The sequence below is a fragment of the Microtus oregoni genome, unplaced genomic scaffold (genome assembly GCF_018167655.1).
Source record: "Microtus oregoni isolate MIOR12 unplaced genomic scaffold, Mior012 000042F_ref0000377, whole genome shotgun sequence".
NCBI classification, from domain to species: Eukaryota; Metazoa; Chordata; class Mammalia; order Rodentia; family Cricetidae; genus Microtus; species Microtus oregoni.
Genome location: NW_024543209.1, coordinates 623,523 through 640,341, shown reverse-complemented (window position 1 = coordinate 640,341; position 16,819 = coordinate 623,523). Strand labels below are relative to the sequence as shown.

At 47.6% G+C, this 16,819-nt stretch overlaps 1 protein-coding gene across 1 annotated transcript in view; it reads left to right on the top strand.

Moving 5' to 3' along the window:
- Positions 1 to 8,605: 8,605 nt before the first annotated feature.
- The window catches only part of LOC121433917 (constitutive coactivator of PPAR-gamma-like protein 1), an 86,514-nt gene continuing 78,300 nt past the window's right edge, over positions 8,606 to 16,819 (top strand). Inside the window, exon 1 of the mRNA XM_041632590.1 lies at positions 8,606 to 9,295. Within this exon, the coding sequence (XP_041488524.1) occupies positions 8,822 to 9,295 (474 nt within the window). The 5' untranslated portion in view covers positions 8,606 to 8,821. The remainder of the gene's footprint in view (positions 9,296 to 16,819) is intronic.

Here is a 16,819-nt window from a genome sequence, read left to right as displayed (position 1 = left end):
CAGCTTTCCCTGCAGCTCAGAGGGAATGTGCTCAGAGCAAAGAGCATACTGGGTAAGCCTGGAGCGGGTCAGAAACCTGCCACAGAACCCATGAGGACTAACAGAGGCTGTGGAGTGTGTGATGCAAGGTCTCGCTACAGCCCATGAGGGACATGGAGCGTGCATCTCTGAAAGAGAACCATGAACGGAAAATTAACTGTTCAGAAAATAAATTGTTGAACTGGTTGAAAAAAGAATCAGTCTCCTTGAGGAGGGCTCAGTAGGGTTACAGAGTTATCTATGGATGACAAAAGTGAACTTCACCTGTGGAAATCTGAGCTGCAAATAAGGCAGGTGGACTTGAAGCCACTCAGAAACATTCACAAGAAAGAAATAAACTGACAACTTATTAGAGAGGAATAGGTCTCTTTAGCATTGGAAAGAACGTGGGGGAAACTTCATGATGTCACCGGCAAGAAAATGTGGCAGCTAGTATGTCTCAGATTTCTCACGTGCTGGGAGAAGAGCAATCAATAGCTACACAAAGTAAGCCCGCTGTTGTGCAGAAATGGGTTAACGGATTGTGACTGACTGTCCCGGCTCCCTGAAGGCTGTCTCACCCCCTGGTGTGGCGTCCAGAGTGAAGCCCAACAGACAACTGCAGCAGTTTCAGGGTTTCGTTGACGATGGCTGAAGACAGGAGAAGATAGGAAGTTTTTGTTTGTTTGTTTTTTAAGTTTTCATAGCGTGTCGTATAACAATCTACATGAACCCTAAGAAAACATAGTTTCTTCCTTAGTGAAATGACAAGAGCTTTGTGGGAACTTGGATGAAGACTTGAAGACAGCGTGGAGACACATCCTCAGGAAATTTGTCAATCAATAGTTGGATGGAGAGATTCTGCACTTTGTTGGAAAAGTGTGAAAATGGCTGGAAACTGATGGAGGAAGGTCATTGGCTAATAAAGGCACTGCCCTGGCCCATTTTATTGGTTAGAGGATAGGTGGGAGGAGTAAACAGAACAAAATGCTGGGAGGAAAAGGAAGTGAGCTCAGAGACTCCACCGCTCTGCTCTCGGGAGCAGACGCCTCAGGGAGACGCCATACTCCCAGCTCCCAGGCAGACACACGCCATGAAGCTCGACCCAGGATGGACTAGGCTAGAATCTTCCCGGTAAGACCGGTGCTCACCGATTATTAGAGATGGGTTGATCGGGATATCAGAATTAGCCAGTAAGGGCTAGGGCAGAAGGGCCAAGCAGTGATTAAATGAATACAGTGTCCGTGTAATTATTTCGGGGCATAAGCTAGCCGCCAAGCAGGCAGCCGGGGTGCTGGGGATGCAGCCCCGCTGCCCTTATTACTTCAGGAAACCACTTAATAGTACTCAATAAAATACAGAGTGGAAGTCGACAGCTCAACCAGTAAAACAACACAGTAAAAACTTGTGGAGGCTGAGAGATGGTGCAGCAGTTAAGAACAATTCTGCTCCTTCCAGAGGACCTGGGTTTGGTACCCAGCACCCACCTGGAGGCTCACAACAGTTTGTAAGTCCAGTTCCTAGAGGATCCAGAGCTCTCTTCTGACCCCTCCCCCCCCGAGGGCACAGTATACACAGTGCACGGATGCATGTAGACAAAACACTCATTCACATAAACAGAATTTAAGGAATTATCGCTAGGCCAGGTGTGCTGATGCAGGTCTCAGCAGAGGCAGGAATAGCAGAAATCTAAAGCTTAATGAAATTATAAAAACTGGTTTGAATAACCTTAATTGCTTATTGCTGAAACTAGCTATCCCAACAGGTTTGACACCCGAGAGAAGTTATTTATATCTATCAACACTGGTGAGACTGAGCCATGGAAACAGCTCCTTGATCAGCTGTAAAAGAAACAGCCCAAGCTGTCAATGATGCTAACTTGTTCAGAAAATGACAGAGAGACCAGTAAAGGCATGGATGAAGAAAAGGGGGTTCTGTAGCAATGTGTCGAAGAACTCTTACCCCAAGAGCCATTTGTATTGTGTACCAGTGTGGATTGCTCAAGTGGGGGGGGGGGCTCCAATTTCCCAGCACAAAAACACACACAGCACTCTGTTTAAAAGAGCAGACCGCAGCCGGGCAGTGATGGCATATGCCTTTAATCCCAGCACTCGGGAGGCAGAAGCAGGCAGATTTCTGTGAGTTTGAGACCAAGCCTGGTCTACAAGAGCTAGTTCCAGGACAGACTCTAAAACTATAGGGAAACCCTGTCTCAAAAAAACAAAAACAAAAAACCAACAACAACAACAAAAAAAAACAAAAAAAAGAAGAAAAAAGAGCAGACTGCACTATAAGCCTGCAGTAAATTTAAGTAAGCATCAAGATTATTTATTCATTCATTCATTTATGTTTTAAAAAAACAGGGTTTCTCTGTTAAACAGCTCTGGCTATCCTGGAACTCACTATATAGACTAGGCTGGTCTTGTCTATAAGAGATCTGCCTGCATCTGCCTCTCGAGTGCTCAGATTAAAGGGTGAGCCACTGCCGCTTGGCTTATTTTATTTATTTTTATGTGCATATTTTTCCGTGTGAGGGTGTTGGATCCCATGGAACTGGAGTTACAGATAGTTGTGAGCTGCCATGTGGCTTCTGGGATTTGAACCCAGGTCCTCTAGAAGAGCAGCCAGTTCTCTTAACCACTGAGCCATCTCTCCAGCCCCAATTACTTATTTTAAGAAAAAAAAAAAGTCAGATGGTAATGGTGCATACCTTTAATTCCAACACCTGGGAGGTGGTGGCAGGTGTTTCTCTGAGTTCTAGGCCAGCCTGGTCTACAGAACTAGTTCCAGGCCAGTCAATGCTACTCAGAGAAACTCTTTCTCGAAGAACCAAAAACTAAAACCTGACGTGCCATAATTTGAGGCTGTGTACAGACTGAAATGGGATAGACTATATCAACAACACAGTTGCTGCAGTTAAACTGAGTGGCCTTCTTTGTCAGCACTGTAGTGCTCAAGCCAGGCCTAGTAGCTCACGGTCTCTTCCTGATGCCACGGATCCAGATATAGAAGCTGCTGCCATGCTGATAATAGACCAAACTTCTAAACTGTAAAGCCAGTCCCAATTGAATGCTTTCCTTTATAAGTGTTGCCGTGGCCGTGGTATCTCTTTACAGCAAAGAAACCCTAAGACGAGGGTTTGGTTTTTCAAGACAGTTTCTTTGTGTAACAGAGATTGGTTGTCCTGGAACTCTGCAGACCAGGCTGGCCTCAAATCTCAGAGATCCATCTGTCTGCCTCCCGGTACTGAGACTAAAGGTGTGTGCCACCATGCTCAGCTTAAGGCTGGCTCTTATACAAAGGGCTAGGTGTCATGTAACTGTGATGAAACTCTGGGTGTGGAGGGCCTTATGTGGCAGATGATGCCCCAGGCCCCACTTCCCAAGACCAGCTCTCCCTACTCTACATTCTGGGGACTTTTAGGGGGCAGTAATGGTGAGCAGGGGAAGGGCAGTTCTCAGCCTCAGTGTCTTAGGGTGGGGCTTTGCCATGCTGTCAGTACATCTATCCCCGTTGCTTTCAGAATTTGAGGCAGAACTTACTGTTTTCTACATGCACTTTGTTCTTGTAGCTCAAGCAACCCAAATCTCTTTGGCTGTAGTCCCAGACCTAAGCAGGGAGTCTCCACCATTCTCAGAATGACTGTGATTTCCAGAGAGAAGCAGGCTCAGGTTTCCAGCCTGGACAGCTTCTCAGACTCTGGTGTAAAGGTGGTGATTTTTCTGTATTGTTTTGCACAAGTGCAACGGATTACTAAATAACTAATCTAGAAATGGTCAAACCTTAAAATCACTTTGTACTTGCATGAATTTCTTAAAAACTTCAATTGGACTAGGCAATGGTGGCCCATGCCTTTAATTCCAGTTCTTGAAAGGCAGAGGCAGGCAGATTTCTCTTGAGTGTGAGGCCAGCCTGGTCTACAAAGTAAGTTCTAGGATATCCACGGTAGTTACACAGAGAAACCCTGTCTCAAAACTTAAAAAAAAAACACAAAAAACAAAAGCCTCCATTGGATTTCCATCACACTTGAAAATAAAATTTCATTCACTCAATCGTTCAGTAGCTGAGGGTGGTAATGCACTTCTGAAACCTCAGTACACAAAAGGCGGAGGCTGGAGGATCAGCAGTGGGAGGCCAGCCTGGGCATTAGAGTGAGTGCCTTTCTCCAAAAACCTAGAGATTTCGCCCTACATTCTACCAGGCAGCATTTATGGAATGACTAGAAAGTTCTTTCTCTAAACAGGATTACAGCACAACAGCTTCCACTACTGCCTGGGTCAACTCTTGCAAGTTGCCTAGGGAACATATACCCCTCATTTCAAAGTCCTCAGCAGTGCCAGCTGCTTTCACCCATGTGGGGGGGACCTATCTTTCTCAGCCTGAGAAAACGGTGTCCCTGTTTAGTGGTGACACTAGTGCTTCCTCAGCAGAGTCAGCAGCTGCAGCTGACCTGTTGGATAGGACCTATGGATCTGGTCACTGATATATGTCTTGCAATATTTGTGGCTTTGGAAATAAGCCTTGGTGTTGCTGAGTAGGTTATTTTTGTTTGGTCCTGGAGATACTTTGCAATTAACACAACAGCCTCTGGAAATCTGAAAGAAAGAAAAGGTAATTGACATGTCAGTTGTTTGTAGCATGTTCATCAGCTGTCTCCATTCATGCTAGCTATCACAGGGCTGGAGGACCAGCCAAACAGAACCGTGAGCATGCTGGAAAGGCGCAGGGGACCAATTACAGACCTTCCACTTCCTATACAGTTCCAAAGTTTGTAAACAATTTAATAATCTAGGGCTAGGAGTCACTCTCCTCTCTTTGTACTCACAATATGGGACGTGGGAGGAAAATAAGAACATGGGTCTCGAAGGACAGCAACACACCCCTAAATCCCATTTATTATTCTACAGGAAAAGGCAGAGGCCTGTTGATTCAGAAAACCTCACTACAATCCTGGTTACAGTACAGTCAGACACTTCTGTTCTCTCCTTTATATCCTGGCCTATAGAAATCGAAGTTCAGGAGCACTGGGTGGGAGTCCACAAGGTATGATGCCCAGGTAAAGAGGGATGTTGGAGAGGTTGGTTTAAGATGGCAAGAAGTGGGACAGTGGACACACGAAAAGGACACCAAACAGCCTCCACTAGTATGGACAGGCGGGTACGGAACACCAGCAACCAGGGAAGTGCGGGGACCTTCGGCTGAGTTGGTAAATAACACATCATATGATAATCATTTCAGGAGTCTGTTCTTTATCTGTGCTGTGCTGTTAGTAAAAGCTAAAGCCATTTAAGAGGCGGGATCCTCAATTGAGACACCCCCTCCACAAGATCGGGCTGCAGGCAAGCCTGTAAAGCATTTTCTTAATTAGTGGGGAGGGCGCAGGCAGTAGTGGGTGGTGCCATCCCCAGGCTGGTGGTGCTGGGATGTATAAGCAAGCAGGTTGAGCAAGCCATGGTGAGCAAGCCGGTAAGCAGCTCTCCTCCATAGCCACTGCATGAGCTCCTGCCTCCAGGTTCCCGCTGTTTGAGTACTTGCTCCCTTCATGAAGGACTGAGAAACTGGAGTGCAAGCAAAATGAACTCTTTCTGGGCCAAGGGGCCCATGGTTACGGTGTTTTAACACAGCAAGAGAAAGCCTAACTAAGACAATTGCTCAAGTTAGATTTTATACAACCTAATTTTACTTTCCTACTGGCTTATAACTTAAAACTTTTAAAATGTATTTTTAAAATAGCTGAAAGGGAAGATGAATTCATAGCTGTGATGAGAACAGCATTTTTAACCCACCTAACTGAGAAGAAAAGGCCTCCTAATCTCAGAGTAGCAGAAGCCCCCAAACAGGAAAAGCCTTAAGACTGCAGAAAAAGCCTGTGCTCTGTGGGGACTCTGAAGTAATAACCAATCAACAGGTCAGGTCTAGGCAACACTGCAGGTTCAAATCCCAAGCAGGGACTACTGTACCTCTTCATAGCCACAGGGTCCAGACTTAGCTGTGGTCTGGGGTTTCTCTAATCTTGGTTATCGACTACATGGGTAAGAAAGAGGTCTCCACCACAGTTATTGTCAATATTTTCATTAGGCATTGTGTCTTACATCTGAAATCCCAGAACTCTAGAGACTAAGTCAGGATTGCTGGAAATTGAGGCTGGCTGGATTTCATAGTGAATTCCAGGTTATCTCGGGCTATGAGTGAAATCCTGTCTAAAGAAAATCCCCCAAACCCAATCCAAAACTCCCAAACCCAAAATGGCAATATTGTCCTGCTTTAAGTTGTAATGAATTAACCAATCAGAAACAAGTTAAAATGGAAAAGAGTTAAAAGCAAGCATTTCTCTCACTGGCTTGGAAAATTTTCCACGCTGTGGTTGGCTTTCTTTCTCTATTAATCTACTAATTATACATGTTTTTTTCTTCCTTTTGTTTTTTTTGGAGACAGGGTTTCTCTATGTAGCAGTGGCTGTCCTGGAACTCATTATGTACACCAGACCGGCCTTGAACCCACAGATCTTCACCTGCTTCTGCAACCCGAATGCTGAGATTAAAGGTGTACGCACCCTAGCAAGGCCAGTAATATTACTTTTATTTGGTAATTAGTGTGAAGCCTATGTTTATGCAGTTTTTAACATTTTTATTTTTCAGTTGTTTTTCTCAATAGCTTGTTAATCTCTCCATGAAAAGTTTCTCTAATACAGCCTAAAGACCAAATGAAGAAAAAAGTCCTTTAATCATGACCCAATCACATTGTATTCTCAAGCATATAAGAAGTTGTAGAATTTATAAATAGGGCTTGCTTTTACCTCAGTATTTAAGTTTTATTTACATTGTTGTTAGCCAAACATTCCCCCCATCACTAATCACAGGAGGAGGAAGTGAGGACAAATTCAGTATTATTAGCATCTGTAGAACAACCTGGGAGGTCAAAGAAAGCCAGGGTTCTCCCAGGACCAGAGAAGGTGACACAGATTTGATGGTCCACCTCCAGAACCTTGGCGTTCCTGTCTTAAGATGAAAAGTACATTTATTTCCAGAACAATGAATACTAGCACAAACGGTTTTTTCCTTTTTTTTTTTAAATAATAAAAGCAAAAATTTTAAAAGAAATAAAAACAAGTCAGCTGTGGCAAAGGCTGACGAAGCACGTGCAAGGCCCTGGGTTGTCCACCAGCTCTGCCCAAACAGACCAGCAAACAAGAATAAACCCAAACCTAAACAACTGGATGAAAATATGTGGACTGTAATCTTGTTAATGAAAATACAAGTGACGGAGACTCATGCCCAATCTTGTACACTAACCATGAATTCCAAAACATTTGGCTATTTCGGGGGTGTTATTATTTAGCGAGGCTCTAAGTGCAACCCCACTTTCTACATAACATGGAACCCTGCCCTCATCACTAATTTCATCCGTAAGCGGCATAATTTATCGGGCCTTAAACATCAATCAAGGCTCCAACAGCGTTTTATTTACGTCACAGGGGCCCCGTGCTTGAGACTAAGAATGAGGTGTTATGATCACGTTACATTGTACACATGTACGCAACGGTCAACGAATAAAAAATATTCTTTAAAAGGGGGGAAAAAACCCTACAGAATTCCGTTTGCCTCTTCTCGGATGCTGACGAGGGCTTTAGGTCTGCATGGACTTGGTGCTCAGCAGTTGTGCGTGATGGGTCACTCCTGTGTCTGGTGCACCCCGCTCCAGCACCGACTTGCTCAGAAAAAGAACAGAGGAGGAGCTGGAGGTAAGCAAAAACGCTCCTTTAAACTGTTTTCTTTTCTTTCTTTTTCTTTCTTTTTTTGGGAGACGGGTCTCCCGTAGCCCAGACTGGCTTCCAATAGGACGGAGATGACCTTGAACTTCTGCGCCTCCACTTCCAGAAGGCTACGCAACGCGCAGGGCTCGACCCCTGCGCTTGTGCCTGCCAGACAAGCACTGTGCCAGCCGAGCCACATCCCCAGCTCCTTCCAGATGCCCAGGCGCACTGGCAGGGACTTCGTTTTCAGAACGTTTGGTCCCGGCACTGCATACGTACCGTCGCCGCCCGGGTTTAGCGGGATCCTAGCGGCCTTCTCAGGCACCCCCGAGGCAGCGCACGTCCGGCCGTCTCCGGAGGGCGGCGCAACGCGGGGAGGCTTGCGGCTCTTGGGGAGTCTCCTTAGCCGGGCTCTGACGCGAGGCCGTCAAGTCACGGCCCGGTCCCGGGAGCGACGCCATCTTGTCGCCCCTGTCCTCCACAGCGACTCGCACTCCCAGGTTCCTGGCTCGCTCGCCCCGGCGCGCGACACACGCGGCGGAGGAGGAGCGCGAGCTGCCAGCCACGCCTCCCGAACCCGCAGCCGCACGCGGGGCGGGGCCGGCCTCGGAGGCCCGTGGCCTCGGGGCGCGGCCTGCACGGGCCCAGGCGCCTCCCCGAGCCCGCCCGGCCGCGGCCCCCTAAGGGCCCGACAGCCCTAACCGCGCTCCTCATTCTCCGCCCCGCCGCCGCCCCGGGGAACCCGGCCGCGTCCCGGCGCCGCCTCTTCCGCCTTCCGCGTCCGCGCGGGCGGGCCCGACGTCAGCGCCGCCCCGCCCGGCCCAGCAGCGGCCTCGGCCTCGCAGCGCGGCGGCGGCGCAGGTCCCTCCCCAGACATGGCCCTGGGAGGTGGCAGCACATGGCGGCCGAGGCGGCCGTGAGCGCGCCCCCGGCCAGCCCCAGCCCGCCCTGAGGCTGCCCGCGCCCGCCGGCCGCGCCACGGCCCCGCCGCCCCCCGCCCCGCCGCCGCCGGCCCCGCCGCCGCCCGCGCGCGCCCGTCCCGCCGCCGCCATGGGCGTGCAGGGCTTCCAGGACTACATCGAGAAGCACTGTCCGAGCGCCGTGGTGCCGGTGGAGCTGCAGAAGCTGGCCCGGGGCAGTCTGGTGGGCGGCGGGCGGCAGCGGCCCCCGCAGACCCCGCTGCGCCTGCTGGTGGATGCCGACAACTGCCTGCACCGCCTCTACGGTGGCTTCTACACCGACTGGGTGAGCGGCGGCCAGTGGAACCACATGCTCGGCTACCTGGCGGCTCTGGCCAAGGCCTGCTTCGGCGGCAACATCGAGCTCTTCGTCTTCTTCAACGGCGCGCTCGAGAAGGCCCGGCTGCACGAGTGGGTCAAGCGGCAGGGCAACGAGCGCCAAACGGCGCAGCAGATCGTCAGCCATGTCCAGAACAAGGGCACGCCACCGCCCAAGGTCTGGTTCTTGCCACCGGTCTGCATGGCCCACTGCATCCGCCTGGCGCTCATCCGCTTCCACGTCAAGGTGCGCCTAGGGCCGGCGGGCCGGGGTCTCTCAGGGGTGGGTCTGGGGTCTCTTTGGACCCGAGTCAGAATCGGGCCTGGTGCCCTTTGGACTGGGATCCCTGCGGGCTTGGGTCAGGACTAGGGTCTGGGGTCACTTGGGCAGGGGTCAGAGTTGAGCTCCGGGCCTCTTCGTGCTTGTGTTTGGGCTGGGCCTGGAGTTGATTGGGTAGGGATTGGAGTTGAGCCTGAAGTCCCTTGGGCCAGGGTCAGAATTGGGCCCGGAGTCCCTTGGGGCAGGGTTCAAGGCTTGGCCTAGGGTCCCTTCAAGCTTGGGTTTGGGTTGGGCCTGTGGGACTTTCTTGGGCCAGTGTCAGGGCTGGACTAGTTCCGGGAAGCCCAGCCTGGTCCAAGCTGAGTCTTGGGTGCCCCTGCCTGTGGAAGGCCAGAGAGCAGGTCTCAGGGGCTCTCAGGGGGCTCTCTCGGGACACTTGCGTGTCACCGCCTGGAGCAGGATGGATGTCGGGCCTTTTAGGCCCGGCGTGGTTGAAGTCCGCCCACAGCCATTCCTCTCCACTTTCTCTCTGGTCTGCTGTGGGCCCATAGACTTGTGTATAAGACAGACACTTAGGCTGGTGGACAGACCCCACCCCAAGTGGGACTGGTGGTGTCATCTCCAACCACCTCAGTCTCTTCCTTTTTGAAGGCTGGCAGGCCACCCGCTGGTTTTAGACTTAATTGTGTACGCATCTGTCGAAATTAACCGGCTCTTTCCCAGCAACAGGTTTATCTTGGAAGCGTATAGAATAAATCGTGACAGTGGATCGCCAGGGCCTTAGGGACAGGTAGATGAAAATAGTGATTGCCTCCAAAGCTGTGAGAGGGGAACCTTGTGTCTAGGCCCGTGCTGGTCTCCAATTCTGAAGGCGGACCCCCCTGCTCCTCTACCTCTGAAAAAGATATTTGGAGAAATTGTCTATGGTAGAATTTTGGTATTAGATTTCGAGGTACTGTAAAATTTGATGAGATGGGATCTTGTCAGTTCTGTCTGTCTGATGTGAAGGTGGTGGTTCTGAACCAGGAAGAAGAATTTGGGGGTCGTTTGGCAAAGGCACAAGATTTTGAAAGCCATTTTTTTCTGCTGTATAGGAAGCATTCAGTGACCTTCAGTGGGCCCCAGTGGGTGGGTAAGGAGAGCTGCACGTTGTCAGAAAGCTCTGCAGCCAAAATTGGGCCAGAGGAGAATTTAAGGGCCCAGCAGCTGACTGAAAAAACTGAGCACCTAGCTGGTCTTCAAAAGTCTGGATAGCTTGCATTTTCATGTTTTCTTTAAAACTCTTATTTGGGGGGTGGGGAGGATGAGGCTGTTTGAGTTTTAACAGTTGCCTATGTCTTCCAACTTGTTCCTTTCTTTGGAAATTGAGCTCGAGTTGAAAGTTTTAGACTGTCTCCTCTTCCTGATCATCCCTGCTGGCAGTGATGAGATGGTGGTAGTTAAGCCTAAAATGATTGCGGAAGTCCCACCCAGGATCCTGTTGCAATTGGTGAAGTTGTGTTTAAGTCTGTGGGTGGAGGCGGCTGGAAGAGTGGTGATTGGCCCAGGAGCGTGGCAGATACACAGCATGTCATTTCTCAGCTAGTTCGTGTGAGAGGTAATGTGTGCCTCTCACTTTTTCTCCCGTAGCCTGGGGCTCTGGGAAGGGGAAAGTGGAGCCCTCCCTCTGGCTTGAAAAAGGTCCTGGTTTAAAGTTTATTGCTGGGAAGTAGCATTTAAGACAGTGAGCTTTCTTACCTGTTTTTGCTAATAACACAGGGCTTTCTAACATTCAAAAAAACATTGAATATTCATATTAGAATATTCATTAGAATCTCTGTGTGTGTGCGTTCTTGTGTGCTTTTACCTTTTCGCAAGAAATGTTGAATTCTTCTAAGTTGTAACTTTTATTTAAAACAAAACAAAAAAAAATCAGGATCTCATTATATAGTCCTAGTTGGCCTGGAACTATCTATGTAGACCAGGATGATTTCAAACTCACAGAGGTCCTTATGTCCCGCCTCTGCTCCTGAGGCTGAGATTTAAAGGTTACACTGTCATAACTGGCCAACTGTAACATCTTTGGGCCCTTGTGAATGCCTCTCGTTCCAAGTAGGTACTCAGGATTTTGACCAATGTAGTCGGTGTTTGGAAGCTTGGAAAGTTGAGGTAGGAGGATCCTGAGTTTGAGGCTGGCATGGGCTTCAGGGTGAGAACCTGTGGTCTTCCTAGCAACCTCACCGTTTTGAGAAATGCCTAAGAAGTTTAGCTTTTCAAAATTTCTTAGCTGCCAAGCGGGGTATCTAGGACATTGTGTAGAATGACAGGAGAATAGTGTTGTCTTTTCTGCCCGAAGGATCCTTTATGCTCTCTCTCAGCCTGCTCTAGCCTTTGCCGATGTAATTCCAGCAACCCCGGTTGTCCATTTTCTCAGCTCTGCTTGAGGAGAGAGCAGGTGAAGAAGAAAGTCTGCTGGAGGCAGGAGCACCATTAATAGCAAAAAGTGACAGCAGAGAGATGTGAAACTGCAGAAAGCAGACAGAATTGTGTGCTATTTTTAAACAAGAAAACAACCCTGTGTAGTTGGGTATCCCTGGGAGCATTGCAGCATTTATTCTGTGAGGATGATTTTGAGGGGCTGGAGATTGCAGGGACCCACCTGGATTTGATTCCCAGTATCCTCATAGTGGTTTCCAACTATCTATAACTCCAGGGATCCAGGGGATCGGACGCCCATTTCTGACTTCCGCAGGCACCAGGTGCGAATGTGGTGTGCATAGATACAAGCAGGCATAACATTGACACACATAAATCTAAAAAAATTTTTTAAAGTAATAATATACATGTTTTAAAAAGGATGGTTTTGAGTCATAAAATTACCTTTAGTGTTCTCTGTTTAAGGGTGTGTGTGTGTTAGATTTTTATTTTTGAATGCTCATAAAAATTTGTAACAGTGTGAGCTATCACTACATAGCTGATAGAGTGGGTGAATAAGAAAGGCTATCAGTACCAGGTGCTAGCAGGTTCTGAGCATCTGGAAATGGGCTGGCAGTTTAGTTTATTACGCGTATGGCTGGTGTCTGTGCACCACTTTTGTACCTGGTTCCTGCAGAGGTCAGAATAGGACATTGGATTTCCTGGAATTGGAGTTACAGATGGTTGTGAACCACTATGTGGGTACTGGAAATTGAACCCTGGTTCTCTGGAAGAGCAGCCAGTGTTCACTACTGAGCCTTTTCTCTAGTGGTAGTTTCTTACTAAGCATACATGTTCTAGCAAATCCCATTAATGGGTATTTTCTTAATGAGACTTTATTCACATAAACACTAGTATTTGGCCTAGGGGTGTAACCAGTTACTAGAGCATTACCTCATTTGTGTGAAGCCCAGGGGTCTATGCCCAGCATTGTATAAACTGGACATAGTGGCACACACCTCTAGTCTCAGTACTTGGGAGGTAAAAGCAGGAGGTTCAGATGTTCAGGGTTAACCTTGGCTGCGGAACACTTAGGGCCAGCCTAGGCTCTGTGAGATCCTGTCTTGGAAAACAAAACAAAACAAATAGCAGTTGGGGAAGTGGCTTAGTTAGTAATGCCTGCTGCAAAAACAAGAGGCTCTGAAGTAGGACCACAGCACCCATAGGAGAAGCTGAGCTGGCCCTGTGCAGCCATAACTCCAACTCCAGTGCTGGCAGAGTGGGCATAGGAAGATCCCTAGGTTGCTGGCCAGAAGTTCACTGTTCAGTGAGAAACCCTTTTTCTCAGAGGTAGAAAGTACTTGAGGAAGGCATTAACCTCTGGCTTCCACACATCATATGCATGTAGTTGCACGCATATGCATGCACACACACATACACACGAAGCTAGGCTCACAAAGTGTGATTCTCTTTATATGACCTTCTCTGAAAGAGAAAGCCATAGGGATAGGAGCCTAGGAAGGAAGTGGCTGTGAGAGTCGAGCTCAAGAGAGGAGAGAGTGAAGTCGTGTGTTCTGTTCTGGTGATGATAACATTTAAAAATCAAACTGTACACCAAAGCTAAATAAAAATTAATTTTGCTGTATGATAATTACTACTTTTTAACGTTAGATAAATGTTGGTAAAGAAATTGACACGAATACCTATGCATATATTATGTGTGTAAAAACATTCCTATTGCAAAAATACAAAAACCATCTTTTTCACTTTAGTGTTTTTTAAATAGGATATCTTTTATTTATTCTTTGACAGTTTCATATTTGTGAGTCACTTTTTTTGTCATCTCCATCTTCACCTCCCTCTTTCCACTCCTCTGCCTTTACTAGTGTTTTATAAATTTGTGGGGAGCTATAATTTCCTATCATATTTATTTAGAGAAATCCTTTTTGATTTAGAGAATGCTTCTTTGATAGAGTAATAAATTTATTTATTTTGTGGTGGTGGGTTGTGTGTGTTGGGGGCACATGTGGAAGTCAGAGGACAATTTGTTTCTCTCCATGTGGGTCCCAGGATAGACTTGACTGCAGGTGCCTTTGTTTGCTGGGCCTCCTCGCTGGTCCTAGGTGCATGTTTTGCAGTTAGTGGTTCTCTGTGACCATTAGAAGTTGGCTTATACTTGAGATAATTTTCTTGTGGACCTTACACAGCATTTCTTGAACTTGGCATTTGCTGGTCACTGGGAGAGTAGCCTTTGTGTGCCTTGAGTCATGGTAACCTTTGAAGCCTCAGGGAGTGACTTGTGTTTATTTGAAAATCTTGGTGACATTAATTCACTGGTATTGTCTAAACACCTCTCCTACCAGACTGGAGGTGTAGGTGTGAAAGTTTATCCTGAGGTTCCTTAGACCTCATCCTGAGTTCCTTCCAGTGGAGCTTTGGTAATTCAGTGCTCTGGTCTGTTTATGCAGAGCTTACACAAAATAGTGTTCCTGTTTTTCAGCCAAGCCAAGAAAACACCCTTGTCTTTAGGGCCGATGATCTTGCGGCGAGGAGTAACTAGTGTCAGCCTGGATGTTTACTGGTCCTTGTTCACATTCACTCCATTCGTTGTTTAGTACTCAGTATCTTACTGGCCATTTTACATGGCGAGAAGCAGCATCTACTGGCTTAGTTACAAATGGGGACTGGGCACCCTGCAGAGGGAAGTGCAGGCTAAAGTCAAAAGTCCAGTTCCATTGTATGAGTACTTTAGGGGTGTGCCTAGTGCTCACGCCCTGGGAGCAGGTTTTTTGCAGTTACAATAGGAGCAGCAGGGTTTCTATGTAGAAGAAAATCATGCATCATTAGATCCAGGGAACTAAGAGCAATGCTCAGGGACCTTTAAGTAAACAGGAAATACAGTACAGAATTCACTCAAACTGGTCATCCATTAAAGATAAATATTCTTCTCTAGTATGTCAGTTTTGTAACTAGCCCTGTGCTACTTAACGACAGGTAATTTCTTGAAATATTCTTAAACCTAACTGGTGTAGCCTACGGGCTGTTTATATGGAAACCTGTACAGTGTGTGACTGTAATGAACACTGGAGGCAGTTTAGCATAATGGTACTTACAGCTCAAAACTGGAAAGGTACAGTAGAAAGCTAGAGATAGTATATGCTAACACTGAAATGTTCCAGGGCACATGGCTGCAGCTTACCACTGCACGGGTTGGTAATTTTGTAAGCTAAACAGTATTTATTTCATTTGTGTGTGATACATATCCATAACTAGATGTCTGAATTTCTCCTGCTTTTTGACTGTTATGAAAAAAATTAGTAATGTTTCTATGAATGTGGAATGCCAATGGACATGTTAGTGGTATTGGGTAGTCAGGACTTCATGCTTGCTAAGCAAGTACTTTATCACTAAGCTACATCCAGTCATATATTTAATTATTTCAAAATTGTTTTATTGTTACCACAGTGGCTACAGAAGTTATGTTTTCTGTCACATGTTATACTACACATTATCAGCATTTTTTAATGTGTAAAAAATCTTTTTGTCTATATATTTTTTAATTAATTAATTGAGACAAGATCTCTCTATTTAGTTCTGGATGTCATGAAACTCACTATGTAGACCAGGTTGGTCTAGAACTCAGAGATCCTCCTGCCTCTGCCTTTGCTTGTACCACCAGGCCCCCGCCTGTGGTTGTCTTTTTAAAGTAGTGGTTCGTAGTTTGCCTAGCCTTCGCAGTTGCTATAACTGCCCTCCCCTTTTCCTCTTCTCTCTCCCTCCTCACTTAACTTCCTGTCTCCTCTCTTGTCTTGTCTTGCCTTTCTCTCCTCCAGATAGGATATCACTGTATAGCTCAGACTGGCCTGGAGCTAACTGTGTAGACTAGGCTGGCCTCAAACTAGTGGCAGCCTTTCTGCTTCAGCTCCTGGGATTATAGACATGAGCCACTACGTCCAGCGGCATGAAAGTCCTGCAGAGCTGTGCATCCACATTTCCAGATAGCCAGATTTTTCAAGTAAACCAGAAATCCACATTCTATTCGAAGTTATTCTACTTAAGAACCGTCAAGCCAAGCAAAACAGTACTCTAGGCTAGATTCAGCTCTTGAGCACCGGTGTGTCTGAGCTCTGATTGTTATCTGTTGTCCTCATCCAAGTCTCTTTTTCAGAGTCCCACTGTCTCTCCCACCTTGAACTCTCTTCATTGGTCAAAACAATTCAGAGACTTTCCCTAAAGGCTAAAGGCCGTGGGGTTTCCTTGTTACATGTTCTTTTTCCTGGTGTCCACTGTCATGTGAGGGGTATCCCATCCGCGTGCTCATAATGTCTGACACAGGCCAATCTCTCACAGCATGTCTTGTCTCCCTTGTTATTCTTTTTCTTAAAAAATGCTGCAAGATCCCCGCGGCAGTAGGCAGCAGAAATGCTGTAGGTCCCAAATGGTGGCAGTGGGCCATGTGGTGGCAGGAAGCGGGTTCTGGGAGCAGCCAGTCCCAGGCAGAAATGGCTGCCAGTCCCAGAGCGATGGCCCAAGCGGTAGTGGTGGCGGGCCATGGGCCATGTGGCAGCAGGCAGTGGGCCCCAGGCAGAGACGGGTGCTGGTCCCCGAGCAATGGCTGGTTCCAGGCAGGGAGACACATGGCGGGCGGGCAGAAGACAGAAACATGGATAGACACGACATGCAGGGTGAGGTTGAATGTTTATTCAGGGAGTTATGGAGGAGGAAGGGTGAAGGGGGGGGGGGACAGAGAGAGAGGGAGAGAGAGAGAGAGAGAGAGAGAGAGAAGAGGAGAAAGAGACAGAGAAGGGGGAAGCAGAGAAGTGGGGAGAGAGGCAGAAGCGAAGCTGCCTCTCCGAGAGGAAGATGGAAAAGAGACCGAGCTCAGGCCGGAAGCTGAAGATCAGCCTGCCTCAGCGGATGGGGAGGGGAATGGGTGTGGCTTGTCTCTTAAAGGGACCAAAACCATAACATCCCTGACCTACAGACCAGTGGTCCCCTCCCCCCTTCCACCAGCCAGATTTGTTCTCCACACTCCACACACCACCAGCTATGTCTTTAACTTGTCTCTTGGTTTCTCACTTTGAATTTCTGATTTCA